The sequence below is a fragment of the Rousettus aegyptiacus genome, unplaced genomic scaffold, assembly GCF_014176215.1.
Source record: "Rousettus aegyptiacus isolate mRouAeg1 unplaced genomic scaffold, mRouAeg1.p scaffold_m13_p_3, whole genome shotgun sequence".
NCBI classification, from domain to species: Eukaryota; Metazoa; Chordata; class Mammalia; order Chiroptera; family Pteropodidae; genus Rousettus; species Rousettus aegyptiacus.
This window is the reverse complement of record NW_023416306.1, coordinates 137,220,083-137,236,517: the sequence shown is the minus strand read 5'-3', so window position 1 is coordinate 137,236,517 and position 16,435 is coordinate 137,220,083. Positions and strand designations below refer to the sequence as shown.

At 37.2% G+C, this 16,435-nt stretch overlaps 1 protein-coding gene across 4 annotated transcripts in view; it reads right to left on the bottom strand.

The window, feature by feature from the left end:
* Positions 1-2,349: 2,349 nt before the first annotated feature.
* Positions 2,350-16,435, bottom strand: part of GNG2 (G protein subunit gamma 2) — a 102,741-nt gene continuing 88,655 nt past the window's right edge. For all 4 annotated transcript variants that reach the window (XM_036238371.1, XM_016120797.2, XM_016120796.2 and 1 more), the window contains one exon: positions 2,350-5,539. In XM_036238371.1, the coding sequence (XP_036094264.1) occupies positions 5,411-5,539 (129 nt within the window). In that variant the 3' untranslated portion in view covers positions 2,350-5,410. The remainder of the gene's footprint in view (positions 5,540-16,435) is intronic.

The following is a 16,435-nucleotide window of genomic DNA, read 5'->3' as shown; positions in this document are numbered from 1 at the left end:
CGTTATTTTTCTTCTCTGATTGCTAAGTTAGTGAGATGTAAATCTGGAGCCACTGACACTATTCTGATGCTACAGGGGAAGAGTCTGTCTGAGAATCAAACCAGCACAGGGGAAAGGAGAGCCAGAGAGAGAGAGAGAGAGAGAGAGAGAGAGAGAGAGAGAGAGAGAAGAGAGGAGATGCCTGATGACATCATCTGAGCACCTAGATCCAGCTGAAATAGCACCTATTTTAGTAATTAACCAGTTTTGGTTGGGTTCCTGCCACTTGGCAACCAAACGAGTCCTGATTAATGAATACCAAGGGGTAAGAGGAATGGCTTTGAGTCAGAGGGGATGAGAGTCAGAGTGGCCACACTAGATGTGAGGCATCGAGTGTCTGAACCAGGGGCTATGGAGGTAAAGGGGAAAGGAGGTGAGTCAAGCGGTGAGCAGGAACTATCTAGTCTTCCCCTCTTTTTGAAAGTTGTATAGCAGTGTCTAATGATTCTTTATCACCTCTTCCTTCAGGATGCCCCTTGACCTGCTCTCTTTCATTTGGTTTTGACAACTTAATGAGGCAAGTGAATCAGGTGTTCTCATCCCCATTTTATAGCGTGGAGAGGTTAAAAGACTTGCCCAAGGTCACATGAAAACTCTGGGGCTTGGTTCTGATTCTCTAGCTGGTTCCAATTCATGCTAGACGGGCTCTTGCTTGTTTGCATCTAGTATGGACTGAAGTTACCAGGCACAGTCTTTCTGTCACCTTAGAGTGGAGATGCACCCCCACCCCCAGGCTCTTCTTATTATGGACATAAAGAAACAGTAGAAGTTCTTACTGAGGAAAGGCCTGGGAGCCCATGGCCCCCTTCATTAAAAATAAATTCTGCCTGAGTCTTCTGGTTCTAAATAGAAGAAAATGTAAATTTGGGGCAGAACCAAAGGGACAGGGATTTCCCTTGGCAAATTATTTGCAATTTGTGGATTGGAGCTGACCCAGCTCCAATTCCCATGTCATTGTGAGCGCTAAAATGTGACCAGCTTATTAAAGAACCAGAGCTGGAGGCAATCCTCCCACGGGGCTCAACAGAACAGGAGCAGAGCTAAAACCCACCAGCTTCCTCCTCGGTGTCTCATGTCCAGGACCTGCCTAGATTCTCAGCCATGGTTTACATGTTCACGCGCAGGCAGCCAATTCCTGCGCTGTAGGAATTAGAGCAAGCATATTTACGATTGCTTTGTGGCTTTCCATAGGCCTCATGAAAATCTACCTCTCAGGTACAGTTGGCCCGTGAAAAACACGAGTTCGAACTGGGCAGGTCCAATTTATACATGGGTTTAAAGAAAATACATATAGTACTGTAAATGTATTTTCTCTTCATATTGATTTTCTAAATAACATTTTTTCTTTAGCTTACTTTATTCTAAGAATACAGTATAGAATACATATAACCTAAAAAATATGTGTTGACTGTTCACATTATCCGTAAGGCTTCCAATTAACAGTAAGCTATTAGTAGTTAAGTTTTTGGGGAGTCAAAAGTTATACACGGATTTTTGGCTGCATGGGAGGGGGGTGGCACCACTAACCCCTTTATTGTTCAAGGGTTAATTGTGCTTAAATGAGTACTATAGCATGCAGTGAGTGCTACTGCCAGAAATTCTGGGTTGGTGCAGGGCCTGGAGTCCGCCTTTTCAATATGCATCCCAGGTGATTCTGAAGCAGGTGGTCCAGGGATCACAGTCTAAGAAATAGTGATGTAAATGGACAAATGTACAAACTCCAGTGGCCCTTTCATCAGTGGTTTAAAGATGCTATCGGCATCAGCACAGGGCCGAGGAGATCCAGCATTTTCTTCATTAACAGGGTTTATTCCTCACTGACATAATCTGAAGGACATACAGACGCTTTTCGTGACTAAGAATATCTCCAAGGAGCTTCTGAATCTAGAGTTCTAAGAATTTGTCTTCTCTGGTATCCCTTTTAAATCATGAAAAGGTTATGGGGAACGGCATTTTCTGTGTTCTATTTATTTGTTTATTTTGGGGAAAAATCACTGTGTGGCCTACCCATGGCATGTTAAGAGGGTAGACGCAGCTCCTCTGTCTTCATGGCCCAGCTTGCCAGAGCCCTGGACTCTACCCCATCATCTCCTCTGTCCCCAAGCTCTGTACCTGAGACGTAAAAAGGCTTTTAAAGAGCCTCGGATGCGTTTTTCCTTCTTTGGAGCACCACCGTTATCAAAGGCTTTGAGAAAATCAATGGATTCCTAGTTCTGCATCCCTGTTGTTACTGTGTCATCGCCCTTCTCAAATTAACCCGCTGGCGAGGTGGGCCACGGGCCTTCGCGACGAAATGGACCGCATATGAAGTGAGTCTGAAAATTCCATTTATTAAAACAAACACATGGTCCATGTGGGGTGAAAATGTGCACATCGCATTCAGGTTTTCTGCTTTAACATTTCTGTGCTTCCCTCTCTTTGAAAGACACACTCCATAGATCTTATACAGGAAAAACATCAACAATTTTTGGGCTGGGAAAACATTAATGTATATGTAACAATTCACTATTTCCAAGAGCAGCTAGAAGCAAAAAAAAAAAAAAAAAAAATGTAAAAAATTTTCTAAGACAGCATGCTCAAAATTCTGTTTGTGAGTGTATGAAGAAATGGTTTTTAATTTTTTCTTGGTAAGCATTCTCTTTCAAATATTATTAGCAAAATTTGCCTCAGATCAAAGTACTTATTTGCAACCTCTGATTTAAACAAAATAGTATTTGGTTTAAAATTGAAAAAAAAGAGAGAAGAAAACAGTTAATATTGAGAATGATGCAAGATTTAATTTTTTTCTAAATATAAGGGTTATTGTTACTGTTTAATTCTATGGTGATTTCATTACTATCCAATATATTATACACAGAAATTAGGGCCTTAAATAACTAAACTAAGTTTCCTATTAAATTGCCCCTTAAGATAAAATTATGCTGGTGAAAATGATTGTTGAATTTCTAAAAGAATTAAAGCTCTTTAGAAGCATAAGTAATCAAAAAAGTTTTTTCCCCCTTAATAAGTAAAAATATCAATAAACCAAAACTCATATAAAGACTCTGATATTATAATTCCATACAATAGCACGAAAAATCCAAAACATTTTCCTTAATTTCAGATGGGCTCTGTATTTACTGCCTTTTCTTTCCTTTTATAAACAAGCTTGCATTAAGTTTGGAACTTCCTTAGCTTTTAATTACCAGAGCTGTTTTATGGTGCTTCTTAAAGTTTTAATTCCATTTTCATTGCTCCTATCTAGATTTACGTGAAAATATAGTCTTTCTGAGAAAAACAAGGCGTGAATTATGAAAATCATCTGGGTCTTATAAAGACACCTTAATCACCACCAAAGACTGCTTATGCACAGTTGATTTTATACGACCACATATTCAATTCATATTTTGGCTCATTTAAAAAATGAACAGGGTTTTAGCTTCTTCCACAGTATTACTAAGCTAATGGTACAATATGTAGTTTAATAAATACTCTCCCAGAGTTTTCCCTCTGCAAATCTTGATCATTGTCCCACTGACTGTAATGAAATCCCCAGGTTTAAATAGAACAGAAGTATTTGGTTATAGAAGTGAATTCATAGATTTCACAAATTTTTCAGTATTCTCTTTTCTCTGCCCCAGGTGTGAGCTTTAATTGGATGCATTTATTCTTTTACCAGCATGCCCATAATAAGAGATAAGGAAAGTATTTACTAAATGTGTTTCAAAACTTGTCCTTGGCATATTAAGACTTTTTATCATCTTTTTCTCTTTCTTCATCCTTTCTTTTTTTTTTAAAAAAAAAAAGCAGGAAGAAAGAAAGATAGGAGAATAAAATTATTTTGGAAATGGTCTTTGGGATTTCAAAGTAAACAAGATCTAAGAGAGGCTCTCTTTTGCCTGAGCATGGCACAGAAAAAAAAAATGATAAAGGCTTCCAGGGCCTCTCTTTACTGATGGAGGCTAGAGCTGCAATGAAAAATCACTTCCAATTATCATCTCTTGGAAAGAGAGGGCTCCCGCTGCAAGGAAGCTATAAATTAAGACTGAGAGATTCTAACAAGCAAGATGGAGAACAGAAACAAAGAAAAGATTCTATTGAAAAAAATAGGTGACACATAAAGACCATCTCAGTTGAAAAAAGAGCCAGGCCCCCACCTGCCCTCTTCTCCTGGCAGGTAAATAGCTGGGATTCTGAGAATGGGTCTTCTCGGGCATCATGGGTTTTCTTTTCCCTGATACTTGAACGAATGAGGGCCATGTTTTAAGAAGAGCACAGAAAGCATTCTTTCAATCTAGAATTTCTGTGATTAAGAGAAAAAAGGAATTTGCTCTAACTCTATGACTAAAGCACCTCCCAGCTCATGGCGAATCCTTACCATTCCTGCTTGGTGGTACCTGTGCTGCCCTGGATCCTGGATAAAACCCAAATGCTTCAGATTCTGGAAAACATGTCGAAGAGGTTTTTAATACCACTGATAACTAGGAGGTATTTTAGGCTTGGCTAAGGCTCCGAAGTAATCTCAATTTTCAAGATACTGAGTTTTTTCCTTCCCTGCTTCTTTTCTCTCTCATTCTTTTCCCAAACTTTATAGTAGAACGACAAAACTTCTGAATGGATGTAACATAGGGACATTTTCATGCAATATTACTCAAAAATTGTCACAAATATATGAAAGCACCAGTCACAACACATGATTTACTTTTACTTGCAGAATCAGAGCTATCATGTACAAATATTAGGAATAGTGATAAGAGAACACAAACGGCATTTTTGTTTGCTTGTTATTACCATGAGGATAAACCACGGGGGACATCTCTCTAAACATTTTGGGTGCTCATCCTTGGAGTTCAGTCTCACAGACAAGTCCAGCCTTATCTCTGTACTACTCTAATAGGGAGGGGTAAGGAGGAGGATAGAAGAAAAAGAAAAAAGAAAAAAAGGCACAAAGACTAGACATCAATGCCATTAAATCGAACCGCGGTTACACTGGACAACTCAGCTGATCAAAGGGTATTTCTAAAGGCAATAGTCATTCCGAGAGGTTCATACATATCTTAGCTCAGTACAGCTGTCTGAATTTTATTTTTTAAATATGAAGCAGAAACAAGGTTTGGGGAGGGAGAGCGGAAAAGAAATGACACCGATTTTATCTTTACATAGTCCCCTCCTCCAGGCAGTTCTGCAGATATCGGATTTCTTAACTCAGGCTGTAGGTCGGCTTTCATTCTCATAAAGGGGACCAGTTCTTTAAACATGCATAGCCTGGAGTTTCCAGGATGGTTCTCCTCCCTCTCTTTAAATGCTGTGGACTAGAAAGGCGCCCACTTTGCTAAAAACTCTACATCAGTGTCCCAGGAGCCCTGAGGCTCTTCAGGCTCCTCGTGAAGACTTAAAGGATGGCACAGAAAAACTTCTTCTCTCTAAATGGGTTCTCTGAAGCCGGAACAGGGGTCAGCAGGGGATCTTCCTTGGCATGAGCTTCACAGTAGGCCATCAAGTCCGCAGCTGCCTTGGATACCTGGAAAAGAAAACCACCACCACTGAAACTTTAGACAATACATGGATTCAGGCACAATCAAGTAAGTAAGGCTCAGGCTGTGGTGTCCAACTGCCCTCAAGAATTCAGGTTCAAATCCTAACTTCACCATTTACTAGCTCAAGTTAACGTAAAGCAAGATACTCAACTTCTATAAGCCTCTGTTTCCTCGTCTGCAAAGAAAAGAGTTGATTGTGGCATCACAGGATTGTTGCAAGCAGGTCCAGGACTAGGGTTAAGGGAGTAAGGCACTTAGGGCACAAAACTGAAGGAGGTGCTCACAGTTAGGGTCACACAAGTTTCAACTCTGCATTTGTATAGCCCTGAGAGTGGGTTATACAATTTATTGGCATATCATTATTCATAGTATTCTCTCATGATCCCTTTTATGTGATATCAGTTGCAATGTCTCCTTTCATTTCTGATTTTATTTATTTGAATCTTCTTTTTTATTAATCTAGCTAAACATTTGTTAATTTTGTTTATCTTTTAAAAAAATAGCTCTTAGTTTCACTGATCTTTTCTATTGTTTTTCTAGTCTCTCTTCCATTTATTTCTATTCTGGTCTTTGTTTTTTCCTTCCTTTTGCTAATTTTGTACTTATTCTGTCCTTTTATAAAGTTTCTTAAGGTATAAAGTCAGGTTATTTTAGATCTTTTTTTCTTAATATAGGCATTTATCACTGCTTTTGCTGCATCCCATAAATTCCAGTATGTTGTATTTCCTTTATTTATTTTTTTTTTTGGTTTATTTCAAGGTATCTTTTGATTTCCCTTTTTATTTCTTCTTGATCCACTGGCTGGTTATTCAGGAGTAAGTTGTTTAATTTCCACATACTTGTGAATTTTCCAGTCTTCCTCCTGTTATTGATTTCTAGTTTCATACCATTGTGCTTGGAAAAGATTCTTGGTATGATTTCAGTCTTCTGAAATTTGCTCAGACTTGTTTTGTGACCTATCATGTCACGTATCCAGGAAAGTGTTCCTGTGTACTTGAGAAGAATGTGTATTTTGCCGCTGCTGGATTAAATGTTCTGTATGTGTTTGTTAGGTTCATTTGATTTAAAATATAGTTAAGTTCAACGTTTCCTTACTGATTTTTCTGCTTGGATGATCTACCTATAGTTGAAAGTGGGGTATTGAAGTTCCCTACTATTATTGTATTGTTATGTATCTCTCCCTTCAGGTCTGTTAATATTCGCTTAATATATTTAGGTTCTCTGATATTAGGTACATAGATATTTATGATTGTTATGCCCTCTTGAAGAATTGACCGTTTTATCATTATATAATGACCATCTTTGTTTCTTGTTATAGTTTTTGGCATAAAGTCTCACTCTTTAATAGGCATTACGCTGCTTATAAAAATATTTTTATTATATTCCTATTTTGTTCCAGACATTGACTTGTTTTTTTTTTGATCTATACAATAATCCTGAGGTAGAAACTGTTATTCTCCTTTTATAGATAAAAATTAAAGCTCAGTACATTGTACAAATTGTTCAATGTCATATAGCAAAGCACGCAGCAAAAAAGAACTCGAACCCCGATGTTTTGCCATTAAGCCACAGCCATCTACGTACAAATTACTCAAATGCAGGGCTAGTTCCAAAGGTTGATTAAAATTCTTTGTGCATCTTTATAAAATGCTACTATGACAGAATGAAAGGAAACAGCCTGTTCTTGTCTTAGCCTCTCTAAATGAAAGCTAAGGACGGACTTTCAGAATGTTGATTACTTTTTTGGTGCCTGTTACTAGTTTGAGTCATAATCATTATTACACCAAATAGGAGCTTAGCCGTAAGTAGCAATAATATCTAAAACTCACTTATTAAGAAGTAATCCAACACCACTGTTATTCATTTGCATGCTCACAAATATGTGGCAGAAATTTTAAAAATCTTTTTGTAAAACAGAAAGTGCTATCCTGGGCAAAATTAATAGCTTAGAATTGGTCATATATTATATTTGAACACTTGATTCTGAATGATTTCCTTTTCAAAATATGTGTTTTATCTTGCTTCCTCTATTAGATTGCAATCTCCTATGGGCGATAGTCCAAAATAATGTCAGAATCCTAGCAGTAATTAGAAAACTGCTAATGTTTATCTGCCCTTTCTATGTGTCAGAACTGTGCTAGCCACTTTACACACAGTATCTATCTTATCTAATCCTTACAACAACATCATGGGTCACAAACTATTATTATACTTATCTTTAATATGTGAAGTTGAGGCTTTATTAGGTGTTTATCCTAGGTCTCACGGCTCCTGATTGGCCAAGTCATGTGTTCCAGTGTGCCCGACTTAATCTTTATGAATGCTCTTCCTTTCTAATCCATAGCTGTCATCCCTGTACCTTACCTTACAATGAGTCACAGCAGTAGTGTACCTGGCCAATCTTGCTTTATGACTATTCCTGCCAACATTCTGTACACAGCTTCTTTTACATTTTATATTGCCAGACCTAATTCTTTTCTGAAGATTCCCCCAATAACTCTAGGTAATCTTTTCCTTTTCTGTCCTGTTGATTCTTCTTCTAAAGATATCTCGAATTTGTCCCCTATTGTCATCTCTGTTACTACTACTTCGGTTCAAGCCTCTACCATCTTTCTTCATGATTACTGAAATAACCTCTTAAGTTAAAATTAGCAAGGGATATGTTATAGATTGATTGTTTGTGTCTCCCCAAAATCATATATTGAAATCCTAATCATCAACGTGATGGTATTTGGAGGTAGAGCCTTTGGGACATGATTGGGTCATGAAGGCAGCACCCCCATAAACTGGATTAGTGCCCCAATTAAAGAGTCCCCAGAGAGCTCCCTTGTCCCTTCCACCATGCAAGGAGTGAAAACATAGCCTTGTATAACCAGGGAGCAGACTCTCATCAGATACTAAATCTGATGGCACTTTGAATGCAGCTTCCAGAACTGAGAAATAAATTTCTATTATTTATAAGCCACATAGACTATGGCCCTCTGTGATGGCAGCTTAAACAGACTGAGACAAGGCCCGGGGGTAGAATCTAAGGAGTGGTCTGTGAACTTCGATTGTAAAAAAATTACATCTTTATTTTCACTAACCTCAAATGAGAATTTCTTTCCATTATAGATATAGACAACACATCAACACAATATAGTAGCATTAGCAGCTTCTGTGACTTAGTCACCAATAGAGATCAGGTATTTTCCATCATATTACAGTTATTGGAAACATCACAACATTTCATTTATGTTGATCCACTTTATAATTATAGACCCACTATTGGATCTTATATAATCAGTTAATAAAGGAGTACACATATAACAATATCACAAATATTTTTCTAAAAATTATTATGATGAACTGTATTTCAATATAATTTGTTTCCTTTGTAATTTAAGAGGAAACAAATTACACACTACAGTTAAAAAATATTTTAAAGATATAAATTGGTTCGTATCACTCCCCTATTTAAAACTTTTGATAGCTTCCCATTGTACTTTGTAGAAAACCAAAACATGATAAAACAGCCTGTAGTTCTGCCTGCTTCAGGCCTGCCTATTTCTCCAATTCCATGCTATGGCATTCTTACCTCCCCACACAAGGGTCCTCTAATTTCACGACATTTCCAAGCCTTAGAGCTTCACATATCCCGCCTTGGAACATATCCCCATTGCCTTGACAGCCCAGCTCTTTCTCTTCCTTTAAGAGTCAGGTGAAATACCGCCTCTTTGTCAAGTTTTTATTGACTACTCCATCCAGTAATGACTTTCCTCATTATTCTCTTTCAGAGCATCACATTCTCTTCCTCACAGAAAAATATTTCCCACAATTCATAATTATGACCATTGTTTGTTTATTTGCTGTTTGATATCTGTCTTTCCATCTAAGCACTTTATGAAGGCAGGAACCATATCTGCTGTATCCACCACTGTGTAATCAGTGCCCAGCACAGAGTACATCCTCAAATAATTGCTGAAGGAGTTTTCAAACATAATCTTATTCAACAAATATTCCATTAAAATAACATTTACTGAGTACCTATTATGCTAGGCACAGTTCTGGAGGTTTGGGATAATTAGGGAACAAAAATCACAAAGATTGCCGTCCTTGTGGAACTTATATTGTAGACTTCCAATTCTGACTATGATGGAGTCACAGGGATCAATTAAACTTTCCTGCTGTAACTTAAAAATTGGACAAAATATATGAACAAATGTTTTAAAAATGTTACACAACATGCAGCATAGGAGATGATCCCCAAGAGAATGGAGACAAGCCTAATGAATGCTCTAGCTTACTGCATGAAAATGGTTTCTGGGCCAAAGAACAGGTAGGGAATAAGTAAACAGCGTTCAGGAATGTCCCTGAATTGAGGTTAAAAGAGAGAGAAAGAGAGAGACAGAGAGACAGAGAGAGACAGAGAGAGACACACACAGAGAGAGAGAGAGAGAGAGAGAGAGAGAGAGACAGAGAGACAGAGAGACAGAGAGAAACAGAGACAGAGACAGAGACAGAGACAGAGAGAGAGAGGCAGGGAAAGCGAGAGGACATGTACGTGCTCATGAAGCCTCCAGAGGATTCCTTCGAGTCTTTAGCTGAATACTGATAAGCACATGTGTCGGCAGAAGACTGCTTGAGACTGTGCAAAGAATTTAAGAAAGGATCAAGTGAAACAATCTCTTATGAATACACAAGGCCAGAATAATCTGTGTCTCTATTGGCCAGAGTAGTAAGACCTCACAACTGAGGTTTGAGTAGAGTCCTGAGAAAGGCATTGCTTCCACAGAGGTGCCGAATGGGCCCAGCTTAAAGGCTGCTGTGGACTCACCTGTTAAGTTTAAAAGCAAGACTTGAATAGATCAAAATGTTTCCAAGTAACTTAATTTCACTCCAGAACAAAATTAAAATATTTAATGGAATACAATATTTAAAGGAATACAAAAATTTCCAGCATGCCACAAGATAAAATTCATGTCTACAATTTTTTTAAAAAAAAAACCTGGCATGAAATAAATAGGAAAAAAATATCTCCCCTATAATGTGAAAAGAAAAAGACCCAGAATTGACATACATGATAAAATTAGTAGATAAGGATAATGTTAAAATAGCTATTGTAAATATTGTCTATATAATAAAAAAGGAACTATAATAGAGGAAAGCCAACATGATAAAAAAAAAGACATGGAAGATATTACAAAGACCCAAATCAAATCTCTGGAGATGAAAAATATGCTGTATGCAATTAGAAGATTAGATACTGCAGAAGAAAAGATTAATACTGCAGAAGATAGCAAAAGGAACTCTCCAAAATGAAGCAGAGAGAGAATAGACAAATGAGCAGAGTACAATGAGTTAGAAGACAACTTAAGTGACCTGATATATGTATAATTAAAGTCTCTAAAGGAGAGGCAAGAGATGGTGGTGAGGAAGAGAGAGAAAAATATTTGAAGATGTAATGGTGGAAAATTTTTCAAATTTGAAAAAAACTACAAACCCACAGTTTCAAGTAATTCAACAATCCAGAAATGAAGAAAAATGAATCAAACTACTCTAAGGCATGGCATAATCAAATTGCTTCTATAGTATTTGAGTGAGAGAATAAAGAGAACAGAAAATAAAATATAATAAATTTCTATAGATAATGTTAGAAGGTAGTAAGTTTTATAAGAAAATAAAAAGTAAAACAGGGTAAAAGGGAGTAAGAATGTGTGCATTGAGGGGATGTGGTGAAGAACAGGTTACAATAGTTAGGCTTAGTTGAGAAGGTAATCAATCTTTGGGTAACAACTTACAGAATGAAGGTTACAGTAGGAAATGGGGAGTCACTGACATACTATAAAAGAGCACTCTTAATGCTGTGTTGAGAACAGGAATCTATGAGAGTCAAAGGTAGAAGCAGGGACTGCCTGGGAGAATATTGCTGGTCTAAAGGAGAGTTGACAGTGGTTCAGAGCAGCATAATGGCAGCAGAGGTGGTACAAAGTCATATAATTCTAGGTAAACAGCATTGGAATATAGAGTCCCCAAGATTTTCTGATGGATAGTGGTAGACTGTAAATAAAAAAGAAAAATCAAGAGTAGTTCTAAGTTTTTGGACTGAAAAATATGGAAGGATAAATTTGGCATCATTTCAGTTGGTTAAGGCTTCAGGAATTCAGTTTTAGGTTGAAATAGGAATACCTATTAGTGAGATATACAATGCTGCAGTTTGGAAGAGAGATCAAGACTAGAGCTATGAAGCACGGAATTGAGGCCATATAGATAGATGGTACATAGAGTCCTGGGAATGAAGATCATCAAGAGAGTAAATTTAGATAAAAGAGAGAAAGAACAAGGACTGAGCCCTCGAACATGTCAATGAAAGAAGTTGGGTAACCTAAGAGAAACCAGCAAAAGAAATGTAGGAGTAGCTTGTGAGAGTGGAGAGTATTGACAGCCACATGTAGAAAGTGCTTCAAAGAATAAAGAGACGTCGTCCATGTCAAATGCTGCCAATAGGTCAAGTAAGACAAAAACTAAGAATTGACCATTAGATTTAACAATCTGGTGATCTTGATGAGAGAAGCTTCAGGGAATTGTGGGAATAGAAGCCTTGCTGGAATGGGTTTAGGAACAAACGAGGCCTCCTCCTCCTTCTTCTTGAAGAATTCAATCTTCAAGGCATTGTGTAAGACCAAGCAAGGCAGCTTTCTACACTAGGTCAGGGGCCTACAGTGAGATGTCAGAGCTTGGGCAGGGGGAGGAGAGGATCTGTGCAGGAGGCAGCCCAGAGAGGAGCATGAGGGCTCAGGTGGGATGTGAAGGTATCCATGTGCAGAGGGAAGGTTGAGAAGTGGGAGCTTGGTTCCCTACAGGGGAGTTGATGAAATAAGGATAAGGGGATCCAGGTTATCGTTCACTAAAGGGAGTTATAAATAGAGAATGTAGAAAGCTGGGTAGAACCCTGTGGTGTAGGATAGGATCTGTTTGAACTCATGATTACATAGGCACATATATACAAAGAAATAAATGTAGATGTAAAAGTGTGAGAGTGTGTGTGTGTGTTCTCTAGTGTTATCTACTGAGAAGAAGTAGGAGCAGCAACACTTCAGCGATGAGTGCACCTAACACCCACATCTTGATTTCTACATGCCATTCTCGAAGTTATCTAGTGTTCTTTGGAGAAAAGGATGATTCTAGGACTGAAGCAGGGGAATAACAAGAGAATCCTAGAACATGTTTTGAGTCGAAAATTAAGGAAGTACTCAAAGAATGATGGAGGCATGTCAAAAGGACACAGTAGCCAGCTTTTTAGTCTGTACCAATTTAAACACCAAAATAAATGATGTAAGTAGCAGATTATAAACTGTTGAATAAAAGAGGAAACCATAGGTCCATATCAATATAACAAAACACAACTTTTAAAAATAGAATGTTTGATTAGGAATGGGATAATAATAATCTCAAGGTACTTCCCCCAAATTCTAAATATTTATTAACTACAAAGGAAAAAAGAATAATTTAGATGAAGAAACCTTGAAGATACCAGCTTAATCAAGTAATCAAAGTTAACATCACCAGTGAGTGACAATTTGAAATCATATGCCACTGATAGAATGCAATGAGACAAATACCCTATCAGTTCTATAATAATGCCATAGTTTTGTTACCTGAATTTAATCGTAAATAAATATCAGATAAATCCAAATTGAGTAACAATCTACAGAATAAATGGTCTATAATCTTCAAAAGTGTCAAGGTCATAAAAGTCAAGGAAGTCTAAGGAACTGTGCTTGAAAGGATAATTACATGCAACACATGATTCTGAACTGGCTCCTTCTGTTAAAAAGAACACTATTAGAGTGATTTGCAGTACTTAAATGGGGTCTGAGGATTAGAAGGTAGCAATGTATCAATGTTAATTGCTTAATTCTGATTACTGTTATTATGATTATAGAATATTTTTACTTGTAGGAAATACACACTAAAGTATTTGGAGGTGATAGGGCATTTGTTGATGACTCATGCTCAAATGGTTCAGGGCAAAGCAAAATTCTTTGCACTGTACTTGCAACTCTTCTATATCTTTGAGATTATTTCCAGAGTAAAAATAATGTATCAAAAGAAAGGTGAAAGAGAAATTAGAGACAGTGAATACAGACAACTTTTTCAAGAAGTTATGCCGCAAAGCAGAGAAAACAAATGAGTCAGTTGCTGGAAGAGAAAGCAGGTGATTCAAGAGTAAAAATGTACGTTTTATTTAAGATGGAAAAATAACACCATATTTGTATATTGATGGAAACGGCAAAACAGAGAACAAAAACCGGTGATTCAGGACGGGCAGGTGGTGGTGGTGAACTGCTGGAGCATGTCCTTGGTTAAGGAGGTGAAACTGATGTGCAAGTGAAGGAACTCACTTTTGGTCAGAGCAAGACTCTCCCCAAGATTGACAATTGCTGAAATCCAGCTATCCAGCAGCCTCACCAAACCGGAGTGGGACTGAGAACCAGGCAGTAAGGGGAGGGGGACTCTAAATGGTTCCAGTAAAGGCCACCCAACTGTGATTTCAGGCTCTGACAAAAAGGAATCTACTCTAGGCAGACACCCTGATAGCTCTGTGAAGAAGCAGTTGTCTGCAAGGATAAAAAACAGACCCAAGAATTTAAACAGTATACAAGGATATAGCTCCATCTTCATTACATTCTGAAATTGAGAAATATCTTTTTTTAAGATACCTCGAATTAACTAATTCCACCCAACTCTACTTTTTGAGACACATCCTATAATTGATGTCGCAAAATATTTGCAACCCATCAGGCAAAGAAGCAAGCACTGACAGGTTGTCATTGCCTATGCATGTGGGAAGTTGCCTGTGCGTTAAGGTATCAGCCATTCAATCACTCCTCGGGATGAGTTGCTGGCATTGAAGGGAGCCATCCAGGTTGACAACTTTAATTTCTTGCTTAGAAAGATATCAAAGATTACACTGGGATGGCAGCTTGAAGCGGTGAGTTTTAGTGAACACTGAACATTGCCTGCCACAGGCCTGGCAGTGTAGTTGAAGGCAAAAGAAACTGCCAAACCTCTGGGAAGAGAACATAGAATTTTCAAACTAGGAGAGACTGGTCTGACATTTGTTTAGAAAGATCTTTTACTCAGGTCAACAGCTGCTTTAAAACTTCATTTTTCTTTGTATCATTAATATGTCATTTAAATATGGGGAAATAAACATCGAACTTAAGCACTTAGAAAATACAGGAAAACCCTCAATATTCTTTGCTATGCCTTGGAATTGTATGAAAATACCAGAGGTGCTATGGAGAGCAACGTTACTAATGCAGGGAATGGAGAGCGGTAAGTCACCATGTGACTCCTTATCACTGCTGGTGGTCAAAGGTGAGTCTAATGGATCTTCCCACTGCGATTGTGAAAAGTACCCAGGATCAAACATTGATTGTGATACTAGAGAAACTGTAAATGTATAGGTAAATATCTACTATTTTTATTTATAAAATAATGTGCTAATATTCAAAGTAGGCTTTCCTTTCCCTCTCCTCTAAGGTGATATTAAATTATTGGTATATATTGAGAGGATATTTCTAAAAAGGAAATAGAATAACTAATTAATTTTCAAAACAACCATCAAGAAAAGGACCTTATATTTAATCTACTCTGTTTAATAAAAGAAGAAAGACATTTAGAATTGTCATCCAAAATAGTTAAATTTTTAAGAAGGGAGACATCGTCTGGCCTAAAAACAAGGCTATTCAGAAAAATTCATTTCCCAGAGATTTCAAATTATCAAGGCTTTACAGTACTACTTCTCTAGTTCCAAGGTACAATGTATAAGCACGTACTCGGTGCTTAACAAGAATCTACTAAGTTTTTAAAAATTATATTGACTCATGAAATGAAGTTTTATGTTCAATTATTAATGTACACCTGAATTAAATTTTAAATGTTTTGCTTCATTTTCAGCAAATCAAATAAATTAGAACTGGCCATCTTTAAACACAGCCTTTTCCCCTTAAGTTCTTTGATACACTATGCCCATTTTATTAGCCCTGAAAATATTCTCAGTTGGCCTATAAGAAGGCTTGCATCTCATTCTGTTTAATAAATTGGACACAAGAATTTATAGGGAAGAGATACTAAAACTTTCAATTAAATGCTGGGGAAATCCTTTAAAAGTCCCAAACCTAGGATGTATGTTCCCTCTCTAGTACCAAGTATGATGTCTAACTGGCCCATTTCTCAGTACAGTTGTCCATGAAGTTCAATTTCAATCTATCATGAGACAATTGTCAGAAAGATTATTTAATCATTAAAATGTTCATATTTGCTTCAATAATTTATACATATTTGTCAGTTATGAAAATCAGTCTGCTCTTTTATGTTGAACTATTTTTAAAAGAAAATATACTATAAATGCTGGCTATTTACATGACATGACACATTTTACTTATCCTTAAAATGATTAATTTTGCCTTTTTTTGTACATTTCATTAATTTTTCTCCTATTACCAGTTAAATTTGGCCAATTACCTTCTTAGAATTTCCCAAACCATAAACATATTTGGAAATGTCATGTAGAATACAGTTCCTTATGTCCTATAATATGATACTCCTAGTACATGAACTTGAAGCTATCCAGTATACAGAAGTGTTTCCTGAGGGCCCACACACCTTAGCACCATGAAGGATGCAAAGAAGTGGAGGACGTGGTCTTTGTCTCTGAGGATTATATAGTCTAGCTGAAAAAATTTATTAAATGAGGGTAAAATTAATTAGTAAATAGATTAGGATATATGATCAGCATGGAAAAAAAAGATTCTTGGGACAAGTGGGGGTTTTAGCTGACCACTAATAGAGTGAGATTTGGATAGTGTCTTAGTCTGCTCAGGCTGTTATAA